This window comes from Gambusia affinis, linkage group LG19, assembly GCF_019740435.1.
Source record: "Gambusia affinis linkage group LG19, SWU_Gaff_1.0, whole genome shotgun sequence".
Classification (NCBI taxonomy): domain Eukaryota; kingdom Metazoa; phylum Chordata; class Actinopteri; order Cyprinodontiformes; family Poeciliidae; genus Gambusia; species Gambusia affinis.
Window position 1 is genome coordinate 808048 of NC_057886.1, and position 15820 is coordinate 823867.

The 15820-nt window shown below is 36.2% G+C and overlaps 2 protein-coding genes and 1 long non-coding RNA gene across 5 annotated transcripts in view; all 3 read left to right on the top strand.

Moving 5' to 3' along the window:
* Window positions 1-148: 148 nt before the first annotated feature.
* On the top strand, window positions 149-7513 carry prrg2 (proline rich Gla (G-carboxyglutamic acid) 2). Of its 2 annotated transcripts, none has more exons than XM_044099021.1 (7): window positions 149-259; window positions 352-442; window positions 1933-2105; window positions 3226-3259; window positions 4320-4458; window positions 5293-5442; window positions 7146-7513. In XM_044099021.1, exons 1-7 carry the CDS (start codon window positions 218-220, stop codon window positions 7183-7185), a joined length of 669 nt encoding a protein of 222 aa, XP_043954956.1. In that variant the 5' UTR covers window positions 149-217; the 3' UTR covers window positions 7186-7513. The 2 variants fall into 2 exon arrangements, with proteins under 2 accessions (XP_043954956.1, XP_043954957.1); XM_044099022.1 differs by having other exon boundaries at window positions 4323-4458.
* Window positions 7514-7593: 80 nt separating this feature from the next.
* The window catches only part of prr12b (proline rich 12b), a 40980-nt gene continuing 32753 nt past the window's right edge, over window positions 7594-15820 (top strand). For both annotated transcript variants that reach the window (XR_006368982.1, XM_044099020.1), the window contains exons 1-2: window positions 7594-8176; window positions 11387-11544. Coding sequence is in view for 1 of the 2 variants with exons in the window: in XM_044099020.1 (XP_043954955.1) it covers window positions 8094-8176; window positions 11387-11544 (241 nt within the window). In the remaining variant the exon portion in view is untranslated. The remainder of the gene's footprint in view (window positions 8177-11386; window positions 11545-15820) is intronic.
* On the top strand, window positions 13011-14951 carry LOC122821257. Its single transcript, XR_006368983.1, has 3 exons — window positions 13011-13676; window positions 14010-14597; window positions 14689-14951. It is a non-coding gene; the product is annotated as an uncharacterized LOC122821257 (long non-coding RNA).

Consider the following 15820-nt stretch of genomic DNA (forward strand, 5'->3'; position numbering starts at 1 on the left):
CAGTTCCCTACGCAGCCAGTGAGTAAACAGAGGAACATGCAGGCACTCAGACTTGTTTTGAGAGTTTCCTGCCTTCAGTTGACATGTTGCAGAACAGGTTTGTGGTCATCTCAACCAGCAGTATCGAGCCAGCTCAGTGTCAGGCTTCATGGCTCCTCCCATTTTTCTGAAAGTCTGAAGTGTTGAATGGATTTTTTATCATTTAAGGAGTTGAAGAATGGGTCACTCTGACGGTCGGAGGCACAGTCCTCTTAGGCAGGTGAGTTCTCCTTTCTATTGTGCTGTACTCTGTTGATCTCAAATCTTAGGAGTTCACCCTAAAGGCTCAATGTTTTCTTATTTCTCTTCTAGGCGTTTCCCTTGATGGCAGTATTGCATTGGATCGTGTTGCTGTCCCTGCTGCAGACAGGCCAATGTTATGTTCGTAACCAACAAGCACCAGGTAAAGAACTCTTCCTCTCACAGCAAACAAACACCACCGACTATCAAAGGAAAACTTTTTGAGTGAAGAATCAGAAATATAATACTTCTTATGACTGTATGAGATTATGATCTCGCTATGCAAAGTGAGATGACTATTGAAACTGAATGAAGATTAGCTGATGACATCAAATAGAACTGGTCTGCTATGTGCATTCCCTTGTGAAAAATAAATATACTAAGAATATTATAGTTTAGCATACTTGAAAATACTTGAAGCCAATCATCACTTCCTTAATCCTTAAACTATACTTCAGGTTTAAGGATTATTTGACCTGAAGTATGTCATTTTGGAACAACTAATTTTGTAATTTTGTGTATTTTAATTGTAACTAAATTGTAGAAAATCCCAATTTAAGGTGTACTAATTGTTCTATCACATGCTTTTTGGATCTTTTAATTGTATACCAAAGGTATACAACTAAAGTTATACTGTGTACACTTCAAGTATATAGATTTTTTATGTAATAATAACTTGCTTGATTAGTATATCTTACATGTACAATTTTTGTGAACAAATTACATATAAAAAATATTTAGAATGTTTTCTAAATTTATAAGCATTATATATTTTATGTTAGTACTGTGGTCACAGTAACTTTTGGTTTATTATAATTGCTAATGAAGTACACTGTTTAGTTACTTATCAATGTCTTTCATTATTCTATTTCAAAATGAGTTTTCATTAAAGAAGAACCTGCTTATGAAAATCTGCTGTTTCAGAGACAATCTTCTCAGCTCAAAATTGCACCTTAAGAAAAGAGAACATCCTCCTCCTTATTAAAACACCAAAATATGTATAAATGTTTGAGTTCCAGAAAGATTTTTGTCAGCTTCTTGAATATATAATAATAGTTTAGTTGGTCTGCTAAAATATCATCTCTGATCACAGATGACAGTGTGAAAAGCATTAATGTATTACAGAGATTATCTGGATATTTCAGATTTGTTTGTCTAAATAGCCTCTGCCAGAAAATTCTATTTCTGTCGGGAAATTTTAATTCCATCATATGTGCCAGCATGAACTCTGATATTTGGATTGATACACTCTGAGCTATTTTTAAATTTTTTTATTTTTTATTTTATGACTATAAAATCAGAACAACTTCAGGTTCTCTGTAATTTCTTAAATCCCAAAGTAGTGAAACCACCACTATTTTCCTGTTTGATAAACTCTTGATTCTGTTTAAGCACATTGAGGATCGGAGTCCTTCAATCCTACATTTGAACTTAAAGTTCTGTGGACTTTTTTCTGCCACATGCCAAACGTTTACTCCTAAAAACACCCCAAGGTCATTTGACGATGCATGATGAGTGGCATTCCTACAAAGTTCCCTAACATTGTTCAATTAAAACCTCTCAAGAATTGGACCTCCCCTCATGAGTGCAATGTTGCAGCCTGTTACAGTCTAGTTTCTTTCACTGATCTGAAAAATGACTTGATTCCTGCAGGAGATCCAGTGTTTTTGGATGCAGAGTCAGCAACATCCTTCATGTCTCGCTCCTTGCTTGCTAACCACTGGGACTTTGAGCTGGTGATGCAGGGTGACCTGCAGAGGGAATGCAGAGATGAAATATGCAACTATGAGGAGGCCAGAGAAATTTTTGAAGATGATGAAAAGACAGTAAGGATTCTAAGAGTTCATTCAGATGTTATGCCTGAAACAAATCAGTTATGTACAGATGAGTAATCTCCTGAAAATACTACCTGTCTTAACAAAAGTATTCATACATCATAAACATTTCTGCATTTTAATGTGCGACAGCCACAAATCTCATTCCATCATCTCAACATGGAGAGATGATGGAACGCCTGATGTGCTCTGCTTAAATTAGACCATTGCAGAACTTATGGGCTTATATAGAAACATAAATATTTTAAATACAAGATACTTAGGGTGAATGACCTCCACAGCTTTCTTGTTGCTGTGGAGGTTCAGCAACAAGAAAGCAGGTCAGAGTTGATGAGAAGATGGTTGGAGCTGATAATGAGGTCTTCATGGAAGAAAGCCTGTTGAGGCCACAATACAAAGTGCAATATATGTTGAAGGACTAACAGTGCCTATTACTGCAGATGGTGGTAACAGCATCATGCTGTGGGATATTTTTCAGTAGCTTTATTTTTTTTTGCTGGTCTGTGGCCCTAAACATTGTTGTCAGTAACATGAAGTCACAATTTCAACCTGCTAGATGGTAAATATTGCAAAGATATGCTGCTCTGACTACAGTAAAAGATGAATTTAATAACTTTTTTATAATCAAGTAGCTGTGTCATTCTCAAAGCACTCTAGGAAAAGTAATGGATACATGCAAAACAGTGAATTTAACAAAAAAATCATTATCAAAGAAAAAGAAAAAGTGAATACAAAAATTAAAGATCCAAAATCTTATTACAATTTCTTTTCCTTCCTTCCAAAAAAACATACAGTCAAAAATGTTATTGATCTGCGCTACAAATGTAAAATTGAAAGATAATAAGTTGAAGTTTATGGCTGTGAGATGAGAAACATGAAACATGTTTATATAGGGTATTTATAAATAACAACTTGAAATGTCAAAGACATGTTCACATTGATCCAATTCTCTAAAACCTCCAGAAACCCTGTAAAGGTACTGAAGACCACTGGAGAAAGGAAAGTATGGTGGCTTGGAAAGAAAATATGAAAAATAAGCGAATGGAAAATGTTTTAAAGAGAATATTATCAGAGGCCACTTTATTGACCGGTTGTTTTCCTCTTTTTTCAGAGAGAATTTTGGAGTACATATGATAAGAAACCAGGTTTGAAAAATCTTCATCTTCATTCTTTCATGCATAGCTTTAGGCTGAGCTCATTCAAAATGAATTTATAACATTTAAGTGTGAGGGGGGAAAAGGGATGGATATGTTTTAGCGCACTAAAGGCAACAACACACTTCTGGAAGAGTTCATAATCTACAAGTTCAGTTTAATTCAGAATAAAACAGGTACAGTTAATTTCATATACATTATTGTGTCAGTTAAACTGTCAGAAGTTTTGAAAGCTATGACATCAGATCAGTTTTCTCTCATTGTTTAGTAAGGTAGCAATTATTATTTATACAAACGTCTGATTCTTGAATCTTATTGCTAAGTTTTCTGGCTTTTAGCAAATAGAAATCATTTTGGTAATTCCCAATTGACCTAAAATAAGAGACATTTGGTCTAATTTAATTTCTTTGTTCGGTGTATATAAACTTCTGGTTTCAACTTCAGATGTAAGAAAATAGTGACAAATTCAGCGAAGATTAGAAGCTAAGACGTGGAATAACAAAGCAACATTGGGCAAAATGTATTGCAAATGTAAAATAAGACAGAATATAGTGTTATTAAAGCTAAATACATTTCTATGTAACCAAATTAAAACTTGAGAAAAGACTAAAACACAAAACAAAAACACAAAAGAGGTTCCTAGAAACCAAGACAAGCGCCATTAAAATCAAAGTCAGAAACCTGGACTAAACAATACATGTAGTAAAACAATAAATTGAAAATCATTTCAATTTTGCTTGTCTGTTGAAAAAAAAAAACAAGCTTAAATGAAAGACCAAATCCATTGTTTAGCATTTTGGAAAACTGTGTAACTATTTTTGAAATAACCTTCATTGAATTATTGGTAAAAAGCAATACATTTTAACCTCATCTTCAAATCGTCAGTCAACTGTCTGCATATTATGGATTTCAGAGAGTTTTTGTTGCCAACAAACAGAACTGTTATAAGAAGTGAGAATTCACAGTAAAAGATAAATTCTGAAAGCAGATCAGCTCAATAGAGTGCAGACATATTTTGTTTTTATTGTTTGTAACAAACATTTTATTCTAGCAGGTCCAAGTTCCTCCAACTTGGATGTTTCTGGGTTGGTGGCGGGAATCCTGGCCATAGTAGTGACTGCTGTTATTGCCATGGTCCTTGGAGTCTACTGCTACAAAAACAAGAAGAAACCCAGAACAAGGACTGGCCGGTATGTTTACATCGAAGTGCAAAATTTTACTGAAAAATCAGAACAAATTATCAAAGTAAAAGATACATTTTAAACACAGTTGACCCTAAGGCAGTGGTCTCAACCAGCATTCCTGGAGGGACATGGTCCTGAAGCTTCTAGATGTGCCCCTTGAATTAAATGGTAGCCACACAGGTACACCTACTAGAAGGAAACAAACGCACCCAGACTTTCATTCTACTGGCCAAGAAGTTGCCAGGCGATGGTGCTCCTTTGTTCCAAGCGTGAGCAGAAAATGATTCACAAGCAAGCAGAGGTATGCAAGTGGAAATTTGATCAGACAAGTTTTGAGCGCGAAGAGAAAGATTTGAGAAAACACGGTGAATCTCTGAAACAGAGCAGAAGTTTTGAGTACAAGCATTACAAGTTTTGAGAAGAAAGACACGAAGTCCTGCTTTCAGACAGAAAAATATGTGCTCTCGAATTATGGCAGAAAATGTTCCCCATAGAGGAGGCATTATCTTGCTGAAAGAGACCACTGGCTGCTCGATACAGGTTTTCTATAAAAGTATGTACACAGTCCGTAGTACTGTGGATTATCCTTTTCCATTGAATAAATGTACTCTATTGGTTGGTTTTTTTTAATGTGAGCTTATCATGATTTTACTCCTGTTTGAAAAGCAGGCAGTAAATGTATCTGTATGTGTAGGAAACAGATGTGATTCAAGCTGATGTCATTGGTTTATGAAATTAATTTATTTTTATCCAATTTTAAAACATTTCTATCTTTTTATTGTTTTGCTAGTCAGCTTCCTCAGTTCTGTGCTTTTATTTTATTTCCTTGCTCTGCTCTAGTGCTCCAGTCAGAATGGGAGCAGATGGGGCCCCAGTCCCAGAGGTGGTGCCCCTGTCTGGAGTGGTGGTCCCACCTCCACCTTTACCCAGCTACAATGAAGCTTTGATCCACAGTGGACAGCATGATGCCCCTCCACCACCTTATTCAGGGTAAGTGGGTGGGGTAGTCAACATGTACAGACGTCCAATATGTTCAATACACGCTTCTGATGGAACTTAAGAAAACAAATGTGGCTCCAGTTAAACTATGACAGCAAACAGACTTTGTTGAACATTTCTTTTACATGCCTGGCAAAACACAGGGAAGTCATTCATCAGTATTCAACAGCAGTGTTCACAGCAATGTGATGAGTTATCTGTGGAATAACTCTGCCACCTAGTGTACAGGGGGCCAATCTCAACAGACAATGTGCATATTCATATTTGTTAAAGTCACAAAACTTCAGTCTGAGTTCAAAAGAATTTAATGTGGAAAAACAGAAGCAAAGTTATGTCTAACTAATAAGTGAATAGAATGAATACTATTTATGGGTCTTTTCCATAATATATTGTAATGCAAAATATACAAAACAATAACATAGAATAAATGTCTGTTAACTGTGGCAAACCTTCATCCGTCTAGTTGGATACTAATAATATGTAGTGTAGTAACTACATTCAGAAGTTAACTACTTTGGTAAATGAAGTATGCCTGAGTGTGTTCTATATGGGAGGCTATATCGAGGTTTGGTAGATGGATTACCAAAACATGGCAGCCCATCTACTGACATGCCTGGTAAGGTATTTGCAGATAAGTGACTAAGGGTGTTTTCACATCTGGTGGACCAGTAGACTTGGTTCGATTGGGGACCAACATTTCGACACTTGTTACCTTTTCAGTTGGTGCGGTTCACTTTCAAATTGCACTGTGTCAAATGAGTGCAGAAACACTGTGTCACTTTGAAAAACCTGTTTCAGGCCCTCACTTGTAGTTGCACTGTAACATGGACCACTGAAAGAAACAGTATGAAAACTTCTGAGGAAAAAACAGAGCACAACTTCTTTCTTCACAAAATGAAAATAAATATGGAGTAGCATCAGATAGCGGTTATAGGATTTCTCATTTTTCTTTGGAAAAAGACCATGAGCCATTTCTTACACTAGCTCTAGACTCACATGTTTGTTTTAGTTGTATTTAACCAGAATGCAATGGGCTATAGTCTGCTTCCTGCTTTTGAGTGTTTAAGTGTTGAGGTTTGACTTTACTACACCTCTGTTGTATCAGGCATAAAGATGTTAGCAGTAGACCCTTTAGGTTTTGCAAACCCTTAGGTTTCCATTGATCCACGGACTTTGGAGGTCAAGTGAAAAACCTTTGCCTTCTCAAACCATTCCTGAAGCATTTTTACTTGGTGGCATGTTTCCTATAAGGTTTCTATAAAGGGATGTACACAGTGTGTAGCAAGGAAACCAAGTAACAGACTCATGGAAGGAACCTAAGGTTCAGTATAACAGACCATCATACTCTCCCCACTGGATGCACGTTTTTATCATCATGCATCATGATGCCATGAACTCACACTCTGGAATCCTTCTGATGTTGAAGAAAATGTAATCCACTGGGCCAAACTGCCTTCTTCCATTGTTCTGAGGACAAGTCAGTATGAACATAAACTGGACTGTTGCTTAGGCACACATGCAATAAATCGTAATGATGTTACGCATAATTAATGTATGTATGCATTTGATTGAAGGTTTGTGCTGTATTCTGCAGCACTTACATCACCTCATCACTTTCTAACATCTCAGAGCACCGCTGTCTTTTATGCCCTGACACTACTACTTATAATTATACTTCCTATCTCTGACCACAGGGGGGCGCCATCGGAACCCGCTGAACCAGGAGACGGCTAATGAGAAAGGTGGCCCTGCTGGGAGCGTCTTTTTACTGTGCCTGATGTCTAACTGAGAGAACTTTATGCCTTCTGTTTTCTGTTGCTTGTTTGGTCATGATGAATGCGTATTTATGATAAAACACATCCACCCCAGGATGCTCACACCTGGTTAAACAAAGTGCACTCATGAGATTCATGTGCTTATTTTTGAGATGGGTGGGGTTCACTTTTGGTGGTTCTGCTGTTCACCCCAAGATGATTTATGCAAAAGAACTAAAAAAAAGTTGACATTATTTTTACACAGTGTGATGTTTTATAAAAATAAATGCAGAAGACATGTGTCCAGATGTTTTGAATTTGTCCCACATATTTACCTAAATGTTGGGGGCCCTTGAATCTCTCTACATGTGATGGATCTGAGTCTTGATATTTCCTCACAGGAATATAAATCTGCAGTCTTCCAATACATATTAACACGCAGTGTGTTTGTGTGTCACACAGATAAGGGTGAACGCCAAGCTCAGTCATTTCATCTCAGAAAAATGGCGTCTTGTGAACAAAATGAGGGAAAATAGCTTCAGTGTACTTGCGAGGCAGCAGCAGCTGTGCGACCGAATCCAGACTCTGGCTCATCAAAGTAGCTGAAGAACACGCAGCATCTGCTCTGTGGCCCATCAACTCAATACAACAGACAATAGACAGGGAAATATATGAGGAGAAAAGAGGCGAGGGGAGGAGGTGCTCCTGGCTGCTGTGTCTCCTCTTTTTCTCCCCTCATTCCTCCGAGTCTACAGGCTCGTCAAGCAGAGAAATAAACAGAATCGAGCGCTGAGGAGAGAGGACGGTCCTCCAACCCTCCCTTTCTCCCCCTCTCGTTCTCTCTCTCTCGCGCGCTATCTGTCCATCTTCATCCAGCCTGCTCTTTTCATGGAGAGGAATTATCCCACAGCAGGATTTGGAGACCTAGGGGCAGGGACGGGATGGAGTTACGACAGATCGGCAAAAGCAAGGTAATTGTGTGGTAGTGGGAAAGAAGGGAGGCTCAGTTGAAACAATGCCGGTGAGCAGAGCTGCCTGCGCCGCTGCATTCAGCCACAGAGGCACTGTGCTGCTGCTGGCGCTTCATGGCCACCAGTCTCAGGTACAGCAAGCAGTATTGTCATCCAGGAAAGGGGAGGGGTGTCGGGGGTTGTCTCTAACTAAAATGCATGGAATGCTTTGGAAGGTTAATAGTGATCTGAAAACTAAGGAGAGGAGAAATATGAAGGGGGATGGGATGTTGCAAGGAGAGACTAATAAAAATAAGAGAAATGACTTGCAGGTTTCATCACTGCATTGTCTCCGCTGCACCTTTGTCTTGCTTATTGGCTTCACCAGTGCATGACAGGTCTCCCCGGCTGCTGTACTGGAACGCCACTTAATTAGATATGTTCGAAATTAAAACAGATTTACTGTCAGCAGCCATCAGGCAAAGTAATGCAAGACACGAATCCACTGACAAGTGAAAGAGAGCGCAGAGGCACGTCTGTTTCTGATCTGAGTGGAGAACAAAAGTTCCCTGTCTGTGCTCGAGACGTGTACCTGCTGAGGTGCGCGGAGCGGCTCGAGCTCCATCAACTGACGCAACTGGAACATAAGGGTGGGAACACTCTTTCCTTATCAGTAAACAATACTTTACAGTAATGTCACATGACAGGCGACGTTGCCCGGGATATCACGCCGTTTAATTTTACGCGGTAGCGCTAACACTTCCACGATGTTAATAGTTTCGGCTCCTTCTCGCAGGATATTTCCCACGCTAGGAGGCAGGAGACCTGTCCGTTTACGGGTACGTCGTGTTTCATCAAGCTCACCGGAGACTTCGTCCGTATGTGTTTGTAAATTGCGGGGAAGCAGATAAAACGCAGCGTCCTTTCACGTCCACACGGTCTTGAAAGGGCGGCCCGAGAGTCACGTTAAAGTTAACATAGCTCCGTGTTAGCTTTTGTCCACATTAGCGGTCGCCTTGACAACCACATCAGTTTGCCGTCAAGTCATGCAAGCTGATTGGAGTGAGATTGTGGTTTATTCTACTACTTTCTGACCCAACTGTTGATGCATTACAGGGTATGTGGATAAACTGGTCCATCTTCGATCACTATTCATGTCTGCAGTCTGTATTTCATGTGAAAACGGCATCTTTTATCATTGGGAAAACTTTTTTAACCATAATAATAAAATTGTTATAATAATAATAATAATAATAATAATAATAATAATAATAATAATAATAATCGTCGTCATCATCATCGTCATAATGATCGCATTCTATATAAGAAACAGGTATTTGGAAAGACCAAAAACTAACAAAATTGTGCTCATAAAAATGAAATAATTGATATTTTCAATCTCTCTGGAAGTTTAGATGAGTTATACAGTTTGGCCATGTCCTTGGTGCAATTAAATGTACTTTTAGGGCCTTAATGTGTGTAAAAAATGTGGCACATAGCAGGACATCTCTTCAGGACCAGTGTAGCTTAGATTTACCTGTTGCAGATCATGCAGCAGTTGCAATTTCTAAAATAAAAGACAACCCATTGCACTGATACATTTAGGCAGTGGTTCAAGTACCAATATTTTGATTTATTTTAAAGGAATTTTTCTGATATTTTTAAAAACATTCATTTATTTTCAACTTGTTATGACATTTCCTTGTCCCATTAACATAAGAAGTGTGGTCCAGCAACCACTCAGCAGGTCACATAAAGCTGTTTCAGGTGGAAAACACACACAGGAAATTTATCAAACCACGGGGTCACTAACTTCAGCTTCTAACAACAACAGACCACCCTCCTAATGTGATTTAGCGCTGCTGCAGCTTAAAGAAGACTTTAGAAAGGTCAGCATTCACTCTGAGCCTCTGCAAAATCTAGTTTTAAGATCCTCTAAAGCATTTATACATTTTCAATGATGTTGGATCAGCTGATTTTGGCACGTTGATACAATTTTCAACACATTTGAGAGTGATGGGAGGTCTCTCAAATATATTGAAGCTCCCCTCCACCAATTGGTTTCGTAGACAGCAGCCTTTATGAAAAGAGCCAGTTCTGGATACATTAGTTGTCTGAATTTGGTATAAAATTAAATATGGCAACATTTACTTGATCTGCGCATATATTTATCCTCACTTACATATTATTGGAGGGATATTTGTAATGCATACATGGAGCCAAGTTTAGCCAATAACTATCATTGCTCTAAAAGCTAATTAACCAATTTGTTTAAAAAGAAAGTTTTACAAACAATTCATTTTTATTTGTTAATATTACGAGAAGCAATAATCTTAGGCTCACTGATTTTTTTTCCACAGATGGCTGTAAGCCACAATTTTGTGGGTTGTTCTGGATTGTCTGCAGTGAACGGATACTTGGTATTTTCTTCCCTTTTCTAGCAGACTGCAGAAGACTTTTGTGTTTGTGTAAATGTTTCAGATAACTGCAGGCATGTTTACAGGTTGGATGTCTGGCACTTTCCTCGAGGAGGGAATCAATTGAGAGAATGCTGCTAACCATTAGACATTGTTAATCTCCTGCTATTAACTTTATACTTCTCGTTGACATAGAAAGTACTCCTAGATCAGTTCTTCTGTTTCTTTTTGTGTCCCTTCTCTGGATTCTCCAGGTTTTGGTTTTGCCTGAGCTTTCTTCCTGTTAAAGGGAAATTTTCCTCTTCCCTGTTGCTACATGTATTCTCAGTGTGAGGGATTGTTGTAAAGTCATCTACAAAATGCCAGTAGTTGTCTACTGTCACTATGTGCTGGTCCAGGATGAGTGAAGTGCTGCAAGTTAATGACATAATAAAATCTACTATGGGTTTCCTTAGAATTTCTTTCAACTAATTTGATAATAAACTCAGGTTATTATTATTATTATTATTATTATTATTATTATTATTATTATTATTATTATTATTATTATTATTATTATTATTATTATTATTATTAAACTAGGATTAATTGGATATGTGATCGAATTGAAATGATTTTTCATAAAGTGCCTCAAGCCAACCTTTGTAGTGAAATGGTGTGAGATAAATGAACTAATAAAATAAACTAATAGTTAAAACAACATTACCATTATTATTTGCATATTGCTAGTGTGATGTTTCTATGTCAAAGCAGATTATAAAAAAATGTTATAAAAACTATTCTTAAAATCAAACTTTCTAAATATGCTCTGCAGCCTTTTATATGGGAGCTCCAGGTCATCCCACCCAGACTCAGAACTTCTACACCACCAAACCTACGGTCCCCCTCACTCCCTCAGAGCCTATGCAACCAACCACCACCCTGGAAGTTCCAGGCAGGGTGGAGCCTGGGGTCCTCCTGGACGGACAATAGGTGAGGATTTGCTTGTTGTATTTATTATATCAAATTCCTGTTTTTTTTTTCTTTTGAAATATAAAAATCTGATTAGTTGTGCCAATATAATAGGCAGCAAGGGAACACTTTGTCTTCAAAGTTGAGAGACAAATAAAGCAGAAGTGTATTGGTATTTGTAGTAAGGGTGTTGTGCAGATCTGCTCATGGCGTGCATAAACATATCTGCCACTCTGCAGCACTTCTCAGCAGATGAAAGCAATTTGGTCCAATCAGCAGCACCCTGAACTCAGGTAATATAAGGTATCCACCGATCAGTTGGCTGGTTTTGCAATAGAGCTGAAGGGAGTCACAGCCCCCAAATCTGCAGTTCAAAGGCAAACTGATCAAATTAATGGGAAAAGGACTTAGACTTTATAAGAATTACTGGTAAACCTTTCACTGGACTCAGCTGAAAATGTAGTCTGGCTTTGCTTTTGTATTTGATTAAGAGAAATGTAGAATTTACTAAAGGAACAATTTGTATTGCTGGGTTTTAAAGTTTGGCTCTATTATATGTATATTTAAAATTCAAAATTATGAGAGAAAAACAAGTTTAAATCTAATTTGGAAAAATATTTGACTTCACATAGGATTTGTTTGGTTTAATCAAAGAAAGGATTCAAGGATTCAGTCCTTGCGTCCTTGAATAAAAAAACAAAACAAACAAAATTAATAAAAATTGATAAAAAAAAAGATCCATTTGGTTAAAATTGTGAAAGAAATTCATGTCTAAAGTTAATGATGGAATGATAACTAAGAATTTATTAAATTTAAACTAAATCTCTATATTTTTGGATGTGTTTTGTAGGTTTTTCCCCTTTTCATTGTTCACCAGTGTAAATAAATTTGTGTAAATGAAATCCTGAAGCCTCATCAAGTCCTCTTCTTCGAGTGTGGAAAGCCATGAGGTCATAGAACATTTGACAAAGGGGTTTATATGTGAGAAGGATAAGCTAAAATATGAGAAATTTGATCTATCTTTTTAATTTTCATCAGAACACTTGTCGCATCATTTTAAATTGGTTAATGGCTTTGAACTGCATTTTATGGACTTCCTGATGGTAAAGATGGTAAAGTTTTTCAGTATAACACCTGGAGAGAATATTTCCAATTTTGGCAATATTCTGGAGATCCTTAGTGAAAAAAATTCTAGATTTCAAACATACTTACATTTGTGTAAGTACATTTTAAGTATGCTAAATATTAAGTGTAATACATTTAAATATATACGAAGTGTATAGTAACAGTATGCTTGTACCAATTTTGACATAACTTTAAACACACTGAAATATAATTGTACCATGTTACACTTTTAAGAAATATATTAAATAAAAGTATACTTTAAGTGAACAAAATATGCATTTGCTCAAGTGTACCAATGAAATTATATGCTTTTAAAGATATTTTGTGTATATTTTAAAAAATATGCTCAAAATAGAATTTTTTTAAAATTTCCTTAAAGCTTACATAAAAAGTAAACTATTAAATGCACAGAAATTTCACCATGTTTTAAATTACATCTCAGTTTATACTTTAAGCTGATAAAGTATGCTTTTTTAAGGTGCCTTAATAATCCTTTACTATTTTGTTAAAATGGCAAAGAATAAAAACAGAAATTAACAATCATTATTGTGGAACTTAATGTAATGTTACTTAACAAAGTAGTAAATGATGTTTTCATTCCTCAAAACAAACATAAACAGTTTAGTGACAGAGGTTTTACAACAAAAACAATACTTATCCTTAACACTAAATGTAGCAGGTATCTTCAGTTTTACATCTCTCCGAATATGATCTGTTGTCTCCAGTTTTTAACTAAAACACAGAAGCTAATTTTACCCAATCCATTTTCAGATGTGTGATGTAAGATCTATTAGCTCCAGTTCACACTCCAGACCAGATGGTGATGATAATGCACACTTTTCAAAAAACTGAAAGTTTATAAAGAGTATAGAGAGCCTTGATAATAGTAGTTTTGATAAATTCAAGCTGGTGCTGTCCTATGCAGAGTTAAATGATAACACAACAGAACAAGAACTGGATGGAAATTAAATTTGGGTCACGAAAGGAGCCCGAAAGGACGAAGACTGTTAACGTGTTGCTAGCTGGTGGTAAGTTTGCTTCAAAATGCTTATTATCTTTGTTTAATTATAAATAGTGAAGTATATATATATATATATATATATATATATATATATATATATATATATATATATATATATATATATATAAACAAGATTTGTTTCAGAAATAGATATTTTAACAAATGTTATTATGATTATATTTTATAACAATCATTCATCATCATGTTATAACTGCATGAAGGCTCTGTGTGTTGACACTTAATATAGTTTTCTAGATAAACTCAACCTGGATTTAATTAAGCTCAGTATGCCAAAGAGAATTTGATGATCACTGCTTTTATCTTCAACATATTTTTGCAGTCAAAGCAAATGAAGACGAAAAAGGAAGCCAGGGATCGGGAATTAGAAAACCTAAAGACTTTCCTGTCTCAGAGGCTCTGGCTCCACCAGATCACCAACCAGTTCTGAGGATGAACCTCCATGTCTTCATAGGGTACAGCAAGTTTTTTTTCCCTTGTCTACGGAACTGGTGTGTTTCCAATAATAAATGTTAATAAACATGATTTGATTGAAAAGTAATTGGACAGAATTTATTCCCCTTAAAATGTATGAAACATTTCGGTTTCATACATTTTGTTTGTTGTCCTGTTGCCCTGTGATGGGTGAATCCCACCTCTCATCTGATGACTGCTGGAGATGGGCACCACCAGCCCCCCTCAACACCCTCTAAGGATCAGTGTGTTCAGATCACGGATGGAAAGATTTTAAGGTAGTTTGTCTCCCTGAAATCCACAAGTAAGCCACACTTTATAGCTAACACCATCCTACTTCTAACATAAACAGGCAAAGAAGTCACCTAGAAATGTTTTTTCACCCCAGGCATCTGGTCCCAATCATCACACTAATTCTGATGCCACATACAAAGCAAGTCTACAATGTCCTAAAATTGTAAGCCATACTGTTTTCATTGCTGGTTTTCTGAACTCTTTAAAATACAAGAGCTTTCTCTGTTTAATTGCTCTATTGTTCTTTATTGTAGGTTTCTGTAAAGTACAATGAATGGGAAAGTTCTGTCAGTGATCCTCACTGTTCCTAAGATGGAGAGATCTTTGTTTGTCTGGAGTAATACTGGAATACTGTGGCATTGAATTAAAACAATATTTACGATAAAGTGTCCCAATTTTTTGTATTGTGCTAATTTTTATAAGCATATCTGTAAACATAATATATTTGCAGTCTGTGAGTGATGGTGTATTAACAATTTACACTTGAAAAATATGAACATATTGAATAAACATTGTATTTGTTTCTCCTGGAAAGTGTGTTGTAATTGGTCTTTCTGTGTTCTTGTAGCCTGATATGTTTGCAGTGCTGTAGTGTGTATGAGGCATGTAATGTACAAAGTGGCAAATAGAATAATGAAAGACATTAAGTAACTAAAAAGTGTACCTCATTAGCAATTATAATAAACTAAGACTTTATTTGGAACATACTGTGATTACAGTACTAATATATAAACTATATAATGCTTATACATTTAGAAGATATTCTAAATATATTCAATTGTGAATATTTCACAAAAATGGTAAACTTAAGTTTTACTAATCAATCATAGCTGTAGTACATATAAAAGCTATACACCTAAAGTGTAAAGCTGTTTCACTTTAGCACATAATACACTAAGTGCACTCCAAATGCATGAAAATGTGATTTTCTACAATTTAATTACAATTAAAATACATTAAGTACAAAATTATAGTTATAATACAGCATGCTTAAAGTTATATTATAATCCTTAGACTTGATGTATACTGATGATTGGTCTGGCTTTAAGTATGCTCAAGTATGCTAAGATTGAACTTATTATATTTATCTTTCACAAGGGTCCTGAGATTGATCTCAAGGTTTGAGGTTTTTGTCTGGAGGATTGCAACTTCAGATTTGGAGCTTTCCTTGTTTTTTCTTGATGGTTTCTGGGATTGATATGGACATTTCTGGGATTTTTGGGGCAAAGTTATTGTATTTTTTTTAAATAAAAGTTACCTCCTCCAACTTTAATGCAGTGAAAATAACAATCAAAATGACAAGAAATACAGGTTTGTAATAGTTCACTAGATGTACAAGGAATCTTTAATATGAGTGATATCACTCATATCACTTTATGATATGAA

What these genes read in the sequence shown, in the direction of transcription:
- prrg2 (XM_044099021.1), top strand. Translation starts at nt 218, where the DNA reads ATGGGTCACTCTGACGGTCGGAGGCACAGTCCTCTTAGGCAG. An exon ending in TCGTAACCAACAAGCACCAG is followed by an intron (nt 443 to 1,932) that starts GTAAAGAACTCT and finishes TGATTCCTGCAG; the next exon opens with GAGATCCAGTGTTTTTGGAT. An exon ending in TTGAAGATGATGAAAAGACA is followed by an intron (nt 2,106 to 3,225) that starts GTAAGGATTCTA and finishes CTCTTTTTTCAG; the next exon opens with AGAGAATTTTGGAGTACATA.